The 13379-nt window shown below is 37.1% G+C and overlaps 1 protein-coding gene and 1 long non-coding RNA gene across 5 annotated transcripts in view; one reads left to right on the plus strand and one right to left on the minus strand.

The window, feature by feature from the left end:
• Positions 1 to 2729: 2729 nt before the first annotated feature.
• Positions 2730 to 6813, minus strand: LOC130083142 (uncharacterized). Its single transcript, XR_008806817.1, has 2 exons — positions 6699 to 6813; positions 2730 to 3252 (listed from the first exon to the last, which is right to left on the minus strand). It is a non-coding gene; the product is annotated as an uncharacterized LOC130083142 (long non-coding RNA).
• Positions 5448 to 13379, plus strand: part of ikzf1 (IKAROS family zinc finger 1 (Ikaros)) — a 28660-nt gene continuing 20728 nt past the window's right edge. The window contains exons 1-2 of one of the 4 annotated variants that reach the window (XM_056248147.1): positions 5448 to 5782; positions 12342 to 12395. In XM_056248147.1, the coding sequence (XP_056104122.1) occupies positions 5485 to 5782; positions 12342 to 12395 (352 nt within the window). In that variant the 5' untranslated portion in view covers positions 5448 to 5484. The remainder of the gene's footprint in view (positions 5783 to 12341; positions 12396 to 13379) is intronic. The other 3 variants (XM_056248145.1, XM_056248146.1, XM_056248148.1) reach the window with 3 other exon arrangements.

The following is a 13379-nucleotide window of genomic DNA, read 5'->3' on the forward strand; positions in this document are numbered from 1 at the left end:
CTCTGATATTTAACCTCTGTCCATTCCAAGTATTAGCATCTATTTTTTAGCGCACCATTCAAAAAGTGCCCCCCAAATTTAGAGGATGATCATTTAAACTATACTTTTCTCCACTCTTCTCAGTTCCTTGTGCTTAGTCTTTTTCTTGTCTACATCGTATCATTGGCTCAATTTTCAAGATGGGGTCACAAACATAATGACTGATTCAGCGACAGTCCTTTAGGGTCTTCACCATACTCGCTCGGCCGAGAGATTAATTTCCCTCCCGCCGCTTAGCTTTTTTTTTTATCATTTCCACATAAAGAGGCTAAATGTCAAGCATGCCTGACTCCCTCCAGTGACACATCCATACCCGCAGATAATTACCATAAGGAAATTGATGCTTTAGTGTGCAGAGGGGAATTTAATTTACTCTGACATCCCCTGCATAATACATTCCCAAAGAAAGTGAGATTTTTCAGCCCCAGATTAAGAATTTAAATACAGCAGACTATTAAGGTGATTACCAATCTCGAACATCTCTGATTTATTTAGGTAGTTAAACCAATTATGGATTACATGTTGTTAAAGCTATAAATTAGGGGGTGTGAAAGCTGCTCAAAGATCCATGAAAGCAATAAGAGGATGTCTCTGTTCATTCCTCGTTGGTTTAAATTTGCTACTGGATAACTTAAGATTATATGTTTAATAGCTCTTGTTTCTCCAAGGTGAAATTGGTGAATGTTCATCCTATTAATTCCAAGAGTTAGCTCTCAGTGATAAGTGCTAGGAATTTCTGCATTATCTAAACTACTATTTTTTTTACAGCTTTTATTAATCCAAGATAACTTTAATTTATACTATTGCTCATTGTTAATTCATATTTATTGATAATACAAAACTAAGGTTAATTTATACAACTTTATTTAATATTAATGTATTAGTATATGTAGAAATTAACATTTTCAGCATCTATTTAAAAAATACCAAATATTATAATGCTGACATAGAAACCTATTGTATTACGAGACATTTTCTCAAATGTTGTACTTTTATATTTTCCTAACTTTCACTTGTTTATTTACTCCCCCAAATGTATGCCTGCAATTTAAAATCACTTGAGAAAACAAGAGGTGCGTCCTAATTTGCATATGCACTATTCTATGCTGTGTCGTGGTATAAATAGTACGAGTAGTGTTCACACTGAAAACTCCAAATAGAAACAGTGCACTTTAAATACCTGGTTGATGCGCTTAATTAACCGGGAAAACGAAGTGTGGAATGTTGGACACTTCATGCACTCAACTGTCGCAGCTTTCTTTACGAGGCCAAATCAGACTCTGATGCTGGATGACAAAATAACAGTATAAAATTCATAAACTAGACTGCTGAGAACATAGTGCATAGTATAAGTGCAATTTTTTTAATCTTCAGAAAATGTAAACTATTATCACACAGCTCAATATACAAAGTAGGATCTACAGTATATTATATCCAACTTTATCCACATACACACTGGAAAAGTAATATTTAGAAACGTAATTATTTGTAAAAACTTACTAGCAATAATCTAAGAAAAGTAGAAAGACTGATAAGTATGTATTCCAATTATCTGTTTTATCTACAACTTTGATATATTTTTTTTTTTACAAAAGTGATATACTACTGTATATAGTATACTGTATATTTGTCCCAAAATGTATCTAGCTCTCTATATAAAGTTGGTTAAGAATCCAACTTCAATCCGCATACATAGAGTACACGTGTAAAGCAATTTATACTATATAGGCTAGCAAATCTCAATATACTTAAATTGTTTATATCGTCACAAAATGAAACTTATTACCCAGCTTTAATCTGCTAAATGGCAGATTACATAAGGCATAGATAGTAATATATTAAAAACATTAACATTGTGATTTTCCGTAAAGCTGCTTTGAAACAATATGTTGTGAAAAAAGCTATATAAATACATTTGAATTGACATTAGGCTATTATTTATTTAATAAATAAATAAAAACTTTCCAAAAATATGAAAAGCTTTTTACTCTATGGCATTACTATTGTAGTGTTATGTATATATAAAAAAAGAATATGCATATTCTTTATTTAATATTACATGAAATTTAAGGTAACACTATTCCGACAGTCAATTTTAGACATTCTATTACTGACTATAAGTAACTTTGCTGCTACATGTCAACTAACTCTCATTAGAGTATTAATAGACTGTCTGCTTGATATCTGCTAACACTTTATTTTGATGCTCCCCAACAGACATTCTACTGACTATATGTAACTTTGCAAGTATGTCAAATTATACTTAAAATTCTTTATAAAATCTTTGAATTCTTTATAATATTATGATAGTACTCTATGGATTATAGAACAGTATATGAAACAATAGTGGATTTAGCATCAAAACTGAACATCTAATGATAAAATGTATGTTTTAAATGTAACCTTCTCCCTTTAAAAACTTTGGTCAGTTCAAGAATAATTTATGCAAATGTATATTACTTATTTGAAAGAATTAAAAGAGCAGTTTCATGTCTATCCTTGTATTGTTCAACTGGTCGAGCTTGGTATAGGATTTAGAATATAATAAGTAATGAAATACTTTTTACAGAGAGTAATTAATACAGAAATCTAATTACTAGTAATTAATTACTTTTTTTTTTTTAGAGTAACTTACCCAACACTGAATAGCGGAAAGAAAATGAATGAATTGAAAATGTTAACTTCACTAATTAATGTTTAACACAAAACAGTCCAAAAGTTTATTGACTGAAGAAAATACATTCATTATCATAACCCCCCAAAAGGCTACACAAGCTCACAGCCATGGCCGTTTTTGTGAGTCATCGTGCACCTCCATGGCTCTGCAAGCCTCTTCTCCGGCTCTGGTGTGACTGGAGCAAGAACACAGTTTGCTGAGTCACCCTACACCAAAAGCATTCCCTCAACGTCATCTCTGGAGATTAGACTGTCCCTTTGTAATGTCACAGACAGTTTTTACTCCATTTATTATAATATCAGAAGAAGAAAACTTTCTGGCTCTCCAGAGGGTCACTAACTTAAACAACAGGTTGTCCTGAAAAAAAAACAAAAAAACAAGCCACCATAATCCAGGGTTCCCGTTTCACCCCACACCCAACAGCCTGAAAAAGTCCTCCTGGAGACTGGAGATAAGAGTGGCCTCCTGACTCAACATGACTCAGCACCAGCAGCTCCTGAGATATGGCTACCTGGAACGGTCAAACTTTTGGATCACTGGGGGGAAAAAAAACTCATTTATAAAGCCAATACCACAGCCATGAGGCAAATGTACCGGAAACTTCATAATGACAAAACATGGGAATTAAATCACCCTATTTGTTTAAGCCAAAATTGCTTTCTAACTCATTATTTATTGACTATTTCTATAAATATTAATGCAAAAATTATATCTCTTTGGATGATTGGTAGCAGTATTGTTAGTACATCCATTCTGATGATATATTTTAATAAAGTAATATTGAACAGGTCAGTTTGTACTGTCACAATCTTATGTCAAAAGAATGAACATTTTAATTAAAAAAAAAAAAAAAAATTACTACATGCAAAAAAGTCATTTAAAAGTACAACCAAACTCTATGCACTAAAATAATAGACTTGGGCCCGGTTTCACAGACAGGGTTTAGATTAAGCCAGGATTAGGCCTTAGTTAAATTAGGGCATTTCGGTTGATTTTTTTAATGTGTCTTAGAAAAAATCACTGGTGTGAATCTTGAGACAAAACCATGGCACTGACATATTTGAAGATATGTCAGTGCAAGTTGCTTTCAGTTAAAACAACTCAATGCATTTTAGCCTGGGACTAGCTTAAGCCTTGTCTGTGAAACCAGGCATTGGTCTGGAGAACGCTGCTGTTTCTCTGAACGTGAAGTACCCTTCAGCCTTCTAACTAAACTGACAGGATGTGCAGCTTTCATATCAAGCAACATCCATATAGCATATGGTGTTTTCTAAAATCTAATTGAAATCCCAGAAGATACAAATCAGTCAAGTGTGATTTGACAGTTTCACACACTTACTGTAGAAGAAATGGTAGAACCTTAATAAAATAAAGAAATGATTTATTAATAAATAAATAAAAAGGGTTCTGTCAGGTGCTTTTAGGGGTTCCCATCATGGGATCATGTTGTGGATTTAATTTGAATTGATTTGAATTTTACATTATTACATTTTATGAATTAAACAGCTCGTAAACATACCTTATCACTAGCAAAAACATTAAAAGTGTTATGTAATCACTTAAGACATGTCTCCTTATATTGAACCTTTTGGCATAATTAAGTCAGAATCATATGTTTCTATACAGAAAATTTTCTTATAAGAGTTTAGTTTTAAAAATAACAGTTAGCTTGAATTGTATGCATGTGGATGCAGAGTTTACATTGGAAGTAGTTCTCACCCTTTAACTCCACCCTCTAATCCCCCGTAGAAAATATGCACCATGCCTCTTGGATGACGAAGATGATTTTAGACTTTTAATTGAATTTTCTAATGAATGTTTTGTTCACACTTTATTTAAGGGTCCAATTCTCACTATTGACTAACTATTAACTACGACTTTTGCCTCAATACATTCCCAATTACTGCTTTTAATAGTCAGTAAGTAGTTGTTAAGTTTAGGTATTGGGTAGGATTAAGGGATGTACGGTCATGCATAACAAGGCATTGATATGTGCTTTATAAGTACTAATAAACAGCCAATCTCCTAATATGCATGCTAATAAGCAACTAGTTATTAGTGAGAATTGGACCCTAAACTAAAGTGTTACCCTTTTTAATCCAATGTATAGCTCTTAACGCAAATATTAAACATGCAGTAATGACAACAAAAGAATAAGCAGCTAGTTCTGGTTCTCAATCTGATTGGTCAAGTGGCATTTGAAGAGTGCTCATTTTTAGCATAACAGTTCTGGGACTTTTTTACTGTTTTGTATCATTCACCTTATCCATTCATCCTTCCAGACCAGAGTATGTGTGTGGTGCGGAGCAGAAGTGGAAATGGTAATGGTTTTCCTGGAGTTGGCAGAGGACTGTGATCGCCCATGGCCATAAATGTTTTCACCATGGCTTCGATTGGGCCACAGACACAAGCTGTGCTCATATTTAGTGCTCATATTTAGCACTCTTGTTAGTAAATTGTTTCTTAAATAATTGTAAAATATTTTAAATCAATCTGGGGCCCCTTGTCAATTTGATGAGGCCCTCTAGTGGGCTCCGGCCCTTTCCCCAAAGCAATTAGGCTAATTAATGAAACGCTATAGTGCACTTTTCCGTTTCTCTTTTAAATAGGCATCATTTCACTTCTCATTAAAGAAAAGTAGCCTATTCTTCCGACATCACTAAAACAGGTGACACGAGATCAAGAGACCCTGTCCCTCTGAGAGAGAGAAATAAATAAATAAGAAATGATCAGTCCACTGTCCTAACCCGCCTCATCCCATCTCATGCATGGCTGCCAGTGATGGTCTACTGGGTGTCAGCTTTTATTGGCACGATACAAAGCGAAGTGCCAAGCTCCGCTGCCTCGATTCCCCGAGCAGACTCGGCCTCTGGAATAAAAGCTTGCAAAATGTCTCGCACGAGCACAGAGACATAGCAATGCTGGGCTGGAAGGAGGAAGTGCAGTGGAGAGGGGAGGGACCGCGCGCAGAGTTCCAGACTGCTGCCGCGGCGCTGAGAACTTGTGCGCATGGAGCGGCGGGGGACAGCTGGAAGAGCTTCATACTGCAAACTCAAGGAATAGCAGGTAAATAACCCGCACGGGCCTTTCCAAGTGACACATGTCAAAGAGCTGATTAAAATGTACAATTTAAGTAAGGGAGAGAGAGAAGAACTGGCGTAATGGAAGTTTTTGTCCTGAACTCTGTAGCAGGTGCAAGAGCTTCATATCCTCTTGACATGGCGCAAGGCGTGTTAGCCGCGCGCGTACGCGTAATTACATTACTTTTGCGCGAGGGCTGCTTCTTCATCAGAAGTTTGAACTATAGATGCTATGTTTGACTTTTCTTTCTCTTTTCTTTTCTTTTGCATCTTTTTTTTCTTCAGTTTTCCATATGGAAAAAGTTTCCCGATGTCCCAAACGTGGAACTGAGTGGAATTTTTATCCAGTAATTTAATTGAGGATAAAGTTCAAATAGGCTATACGAAATATATTACTTAATTGTGTGTGTTGTTAATATTTCGTTTAAATACAACTTTAAACGTTACTTTCATTATCTTACGATACGCACCTGTTGCTCAGTATGAAAATTCCACACTATTTTTAGCAATATGGAGTTGAGAACACATTTTTTTCTGAAAAATAATAAAAAGCTATTTTAATAACACCCCCCTTTTTATCAATAATATGTCTGAGGAAATGTATGAAATCGAAAAGTTAGTTTTGTCCCTCCAACTTAAAATGTATTATTCAGAAATGTTTTTTTTTAGTTTTCTTCATTATGTTAGAACAGAATGTTTTCATCAATTTCACTTTCATTTTTACTCGATTTTCTTCATCACTTAATTAAATTCAAAGTGGTTGAAACAGTAAAATGTGATCAGAAAGTGATCATAGCAAGTTTGTTTTACTTAATAATCTTTTTTTTTAAACAATTTTTGTGAGCAGTTTTTATTAGCCTACTAATATTATTTTCAGTGATAGTCAGACGAAAATGACTTACACGAATTCTTTGGTCATTTCTATCTCCGTTGATGCATGTGTCTCTCGAGTTTCTCTTTTCTACCCTTGTTTGGTTTCGTGTACACTCGTTAATGCTCACGGAACGAGTCATATGTGCAGCACAAGAGAAACTCTATTGATCGATTGTGTAAAAATAGACCGCGCGCGAGACAAAAACACTTCTCACATTATTTGAGAGAATTGATTCATCTAACTTTCTTACTGAGAAACTAATTCACGCAAATGTATTGACAAACAAAGTTTATTTTACGAATATACGAATAATAACCAATTAAAAACAATGTAATATAGGCCTTCATTTGTAGGCAAGAAAATAATGAAAACAATAACCGCTTTTTTTATATTTCAGTACAGTTTTTAACTTATTGCTGCGATTAAAACAACTTTGGTCAATCTTTTAAAGAAAAAAAAAAAGAGAATGGTTTTCACATCCGTGCACTTAAAATAACAGTTTCACAGTTTATGTTTGTAACTTTTGCGCATCTCAAGAGCATAATGCCTCCATATATGACAGCATCTATTGCACTTTGTTTCAGGCATGTTTTAATATAAAATCTATTGTACATGTTAATGTGGCACATTCAAATGTGCGCAGTGAAAGAGAGAAATGAAATGATGAAGTGAATAAAACGAGTGTTCTCAATGGCAGTGAAGTGAAGTATGTGGCCAATGCAACTGAGGCTTCTAAAGTGAGCTTTTATTTCTGTGAAAGCCTCAGAATGCAGTTCCTGCATATCATCTTTGAAAGATAGCAATCACTCTATCTTACGCCCTTAAATGTGATGAAATCCTCACTGATGCAAGGCAGGCAATGGATATCCCATTTGACAAAAGTTTATTTTTTTAACCAATACGTAAAATATGTTTAGGTTATCCATACTAACTATGCAAAAGAGCCATATTTGTAATTTCTGAAGGCAAGTTTATTTATATGTTTTATTAATGTTTATTTTTATCATAAATATATATATATACCTAAGATAAACCTAATATTTTTATTAAGAAAAGCATGATTTTAGGAAAGTTTTTAATGATGTTTGTAACAGGAGAAAAAAAAGGAACATGGTGAAGATGCTTGCTCACGGAAAATGAATATTAAATTAATGTCACCTGTGTGATCCAGAATATATTAAACATTCTTCAGGTGTCCACAAGGAATACTTTAAGATTTGTCTCATGTTAGAATATCCATTTGAACTGACCACAAATAAATGAATGGATTAATGAATAATAGATTGCATTAGGCCTATTATTATTTGTTGTCGCAGAAAAGCAGAAAGCAGCAAAAGACTACATTTGTGTTAACATCAAAATATTTATTTGAATGAGGCATCGGTGTTGTCACAAATTGTATCATAGAATGGGGAAAAACATTTTTCTGCTATGACTTAAATCTGTATTGCTCCCACTGAAATCAGGAAAAATTCCCAGAAATATTTTGCATCCTTTTATAATATTGCTGTTTTATGCAAAGGTAAAAATTCCAGCATTTACCCTCTGCAATTCTTCTTGACTCATTACATTAAGATGTCCTTTATGTAATCATCCCTGAGTGCAATGATGAAACTGCAGTTGTTGCAAGTAGTTCTAGTTAAGTCATACTCACCTTTGAATGGCTCTGAGCGCTGCTTTGGCATTTTGTCTGTTTAACGGTTTTGCAGTGCCGAGTCTCCACCCATCTCTTCATCTTTTTTTCACACATAGATCTGTTTTCCTACACTTTACACTCCCTTTCTTTTAACACACACACGCACACACACACACACTAATGGTGTTTTAAAACCCACAGAGCTCTTCCTGTCGCTATGATAATATGCTTGACTATGCTAATCTCCTGTCTTGACTGTGACCAGTGTCCTACACGCACACTGAGGTTTGACAACACAAGCTAAAAAAAAACTGCAGAAAAAAAGAGGTAGCTGAATGTGTGAATTAAGATACTAACAATTTCATGTTTACTACCTGTATTTATATAAAGTCATCAGTAGAGTGCAGGGAACTGATATGATAACTAGTCCAGAGTGGCTTAAGTGGGAGAATAAAGCAAGCTTTTACCTCTGGTATAAATAACCATACATGAAGCTCATCAGTGAGGAGTATTTTTACTTTTTCTTCCTCCTCGTTGTCTACACCATCACTATTTCCCCTCTCACATCTGCTCAGAAAAGGGGGCGCAGGGGAATACCATACCGCCACCCACCCCATGCACTCTACTCCTCCACTCCATGTGTCTCAGTTATGAAAAAACAGTGCATCAACCTTCAAAATGATAGATGCGTCTATCATTTTGAAGGTTGATGCACTGTTTTTTCATTACTGGTAGTTTGTGGTATGAGGAATGCGTCACATATAATGCATTTGTTTTGCACCTAACCCAAACCCAAACCTGACCTGACAAACCTCAATCAACATCTTTTAAAAAGTTGTAACTTTAACCACTATGTACTTACGAAAAAGAAACAATAATAATAATTGCAATGCACTTTTGCTACTATTGAGGTGGAATGTAGGTAAGGTTAAGGGTAGAGTCAACAGTGTGGTTAGATGTAATTACAAAAATTAATACAGTGACAATTACATGCATGTATTTATATAAAAACGTGTGTAAGTGCACTGTATCAAATTAGGCTATACATTTAAGTTAGTCTACATAATATTAACGACACTTAATATAAATGGGGCCAATAATTTCCAAAAATCCCCCCAAAAAATACAATTAAAGCAAAAAAAAAATTCTCAGTTGGACACTTTGAATTGAAAAAAAAAAAGACATTTCCTCAGAATGAAACTGGATTTTTTAATTTATACAAATATTCACCCATGAGTCAAACTGGATGGCAACTTTTACCAACATAAATACACCATTTCTCAGGTCCTGCATGTCTCAGATTTTCAGTTATTATTGAGGGTGTGTGTTCACACTTGGCATGTTTGGTTCGATTAAAACGAACCCTGATGTGATTGCTTTTAGTGCTGTTCATTGTGTGAACGCTGCCACCCGAACCCTGGTGGTGCGTACCAAACAAGTGGACCGAGACCGCTGAAAAGAGTCTCGGTCCGCTTCCAAACCAACTCAACACGGACCAAAAACATGTAAACGAACTAAAAAAGGATATGATATCATGCAACCCTAAAAAGGACAGAATGTTCACGCATACCTGTTTTTTCTCGTCATAGTCACGATGTTGCCCATCACGGTTCGGTACAGGCGTCAGAACCGCGTCTCCTCGCAGCAGATCTTCATTTGTGTGTGTGACGGAGGGATTCCTGCCGCTGTTTTGACTCCTTTACACATTGTATAAGCTATTCACGAGTTTTCAGCTGGTCAAAATACCATCATATGTAGGCTATACGCAAATACAACGAGGGCGTTCAGTCCAGCACACCGCATTGTTTTGGATGTTCGGTAAGTTCCGTCGCGAAATATACGCCATAAAAGGCGACCAATCAGGTTGTGAACATATCCCTATGCCTTCTTTAGCTTCGATATCTTTAGGTTTGGTGTTAAAATGCCAGTGTGCTAAGCGGACCAGGACTAAATGTTTTATTTATTTATATATATATATATTTTTTTTTGTTGGTCCGGACTTCGGACCAAATGAACCGAACTACAAGTGTGAACACACCCTGAGTGTTGCTGGGCCACTGAAACAGGTTCTCATCAAGTTTTTGCCTGCATTTACCCAACCCATGTTGCTTTTGATGGCAACATGTGCCTCCTGGTAAAAATCAAAGCCAGACCACTGGCAAGAAACTGGCAAAGAAGCCAAATGCCTTCCTTCTATCCAGATCGGGCTGCTATCTCACAGTGGCCAATTCTGTGAAGTGTTGAAAAGATTGTTGATGTCCCATTTAGACAGTCAAAGAGGTCTGTGAAGATCCATGAGCAGCTCCTTAGTCTTCATAACAGCTGATCTGATCTGCGTTTGCGTGTAAAATGTCAGTAACATGACTTACTAGTGATATTGTGCAATCAAAAATTATATAATGCCTATATATTTTATATTTTAAAATACAATACAACCAGAATGAGAATAAATCAATGCAGAGTGATTCAATTAATTTTACCCAGCTAGTTGTCCTGCTAATTAGCTCACTAATATTACAGAATATATTCAGATGCAGATGTCAGATGCACAGAAACCGTATTTGAGAATACAGTATAATGTCATCTTTTAAGGTTTTTCGTTTCAGTCTTTTTAATTTATATATATACACACACACATCCTGCAAATATGGATTTGGATATAAAGATTTGAACTAAAGAAAGCATTCACAGAAAACATATTTCTCTTCAGCTAAATCAAATTGAATTGCAATTAGCTTGTCATGTCCACCTGCAATCCTTTACGCACCGCTGGCCTTTAACATTCTCAATTTCACACGCACAATGACACCCAGGCACTGGCCTATATGTATCTCACACCAGGCAAAACAAGCCCTCACCAGGGTTTTGGGCGTGCGAGCTGGTCCTGAGTCTTTCGAGAAGTGCAATCCCCAGGAAGACTGGGACATTGCGACAGACGGTAGGCCGCTGTTTTTCCCACTTTGTTCCAAGTGCGTGGAGCCATCTGTCAGTAAAAACAGGAAGGCCTACGTCCCCCTTCTCCCAGGAGCTCTCTTCAGCTTGCTTGGCTATTTTCAGGAACTTCACTGCTCCCTGTGTGGTTGGCGGGGCCGGGCGCGGGGCCCTAGCGGGAGCGTCTTGAAGTGGCAGTGAGGCCGAGGCTGTTGTGCCCATCTGCTGTGGGCCCAAGTGGCCGCTACATTATTAATGGGGCCACGAGCGCTGGTGACTTCTCAGATATGCAGGCCTGGCCTGAGGAAGTGCTCACCACCAACTCCTTCTGAGGAGAAAAAAAAACACTTATTTTGCCCCCCCACACCCCCCCCCTCCCCCCCCCCCCCCCCCCCCACACACACACACATTTTCTTCTCGTCCTATTCTCTCAGTGAGTTATTTCCGCCTAACCTTTCCCTTGTTTCTTTATCTGTTCAATTCTTGTCTCCAATGAACCTGCTTTTTTAATTCGGTATCGTCTTCCTTCTGTCACCTTACTCATTGCACATCTCGTCTGCGTTCTACATCTGTGTGTGTGTGTTAAAGAGAAGCGGAGAGATGCAGAAAGAGTTGGGCTGCCGGGCTCACCCATGCATGCTCAGTAAATTAGTGTGAACACGGGCGCCAATCAGCTGGCGATGCCAAACACCCGCATCCTCCATGACCCCGGGCCATCTAATTTTCTGCTTAATTTTGCGGCAGTCAGTTTGCATTTTTGGATGATTATGTGGTAGGAAATTAACAATAAATAACAAATGTGGTCTGAAAGCCTGTTCGTTTCGAGGCTCCCCACACCATCCTCGGCCTTGTAGTCCACCAAACATATTCTCTTAGTTCACCCCGTCTGTCAGAGCGGTAATGAAAATGTCTGTAGTTCTTTGTAATGTAATGTGGAAGACAGTGGTGTGTGCGGCTGGAACGGGGCTGTTCTTGCCAGGGTGATGGAGATACACAAAGAAAGGCCATTCTCCTTTAATCACCAGCCACTTCTCTTATACAGGGTTATTTTTGAGGCAGCGAACACTGATGATACACTTTCTCTCTTACTTTTGCTCCTGTTAGAATACCTGCACAGGATGGAGACTGAGGAGGCACAGGAAATGTCCCAGATAACAGGTAAGAGCCGCCTCTCATATGCTCAAAGCCACAGTGAGGTCTGGATGATCAAAACAATCAAGCAAAGATAACCGTCTTTTGACTGTTCAACAACAGGCTATGTGTGAAGGTCTGTCACATCAGATATGTGTTAAGGCTTCAGCTCACAAAAATGGCTGACTAACTCATATGATCACTCTGAACTCTTACCAGTTTCAACGAACAAAATAAAAGTTTATAACTTATAAGGGTTAGTTCATCTCAAAATTTAAATTCTGTCATCACACTCACCCTTGTGTCATTCCAAACATATGACTTTATGACTTCTGTGGAACAAAAAAGATGGAAAATGTCCTCTTTTTTTGTCCGTACAATGAAAGTCAATGGGGTCCAAAACTTGAATGGACAAAAATATCTTCATTCTGCAGAAGAAAAAAGTCGTACAGGTTTGGAATGATGTGAACGATATCCATCACTCATCGTAAAGCTCTGTGTTCCAGCAAATACCAAATCAAGTACATCCAAATGGCCCTATTACTGACTGACAAACAGATTACATTTTAAATTGTACATTCAGCGAGATTTCAACTTGTGACCTCTTACACTTGATGCACGAAATGTTCCTCTGCGCCACAACACATCAAGGATGACATCTCGGCACAGGGTCAATGCAAACACTTTCCCAGGAAAACAGATAAATGGAAAAAGGGAACACACTCTGAATCCAGTAACCGGGTCAGCATTTGTGCTCTGTCGACATTTTCATAATAAAGTTACGAAACTTACACAAGACTCATTAAAGTGAGCTCCAAATTTGCTGCATTAGTGAGAACATATTTTCACGAGTTTGTTTGCCCATATAATTTTGAAGCTATTGAGGTTTGGCTTGCTATTTGGCTTGCTGTCTGCAGTGGAGGGGCTCGAGGAAACAGCTTCAACTCGAGCTTAGATATACCCCCCTCCAGGACTACTAAATTATGTTGGTGGAGTTGGGGAGGTGGAAGG

This window comes from Rhinichthys klamathensis, unplaced genomic scaffold, assembly GCF_029890125.1.
Source record: "Rhinichthys klamathensis goyatoka isolate OS25496 unplaced genomic scaffold, OSU_Roscu_1.1 h1tg000053l_1, whole genome shotgun sequence".
Classification (NCBI taxonomy): domain Eukaryota; kingdom Metazoa; phylum Chordata; class Actinopteri; order Cypriniformes; family Leuciscidae; genus Rhinichthys; species Rhinichthys klamathensis.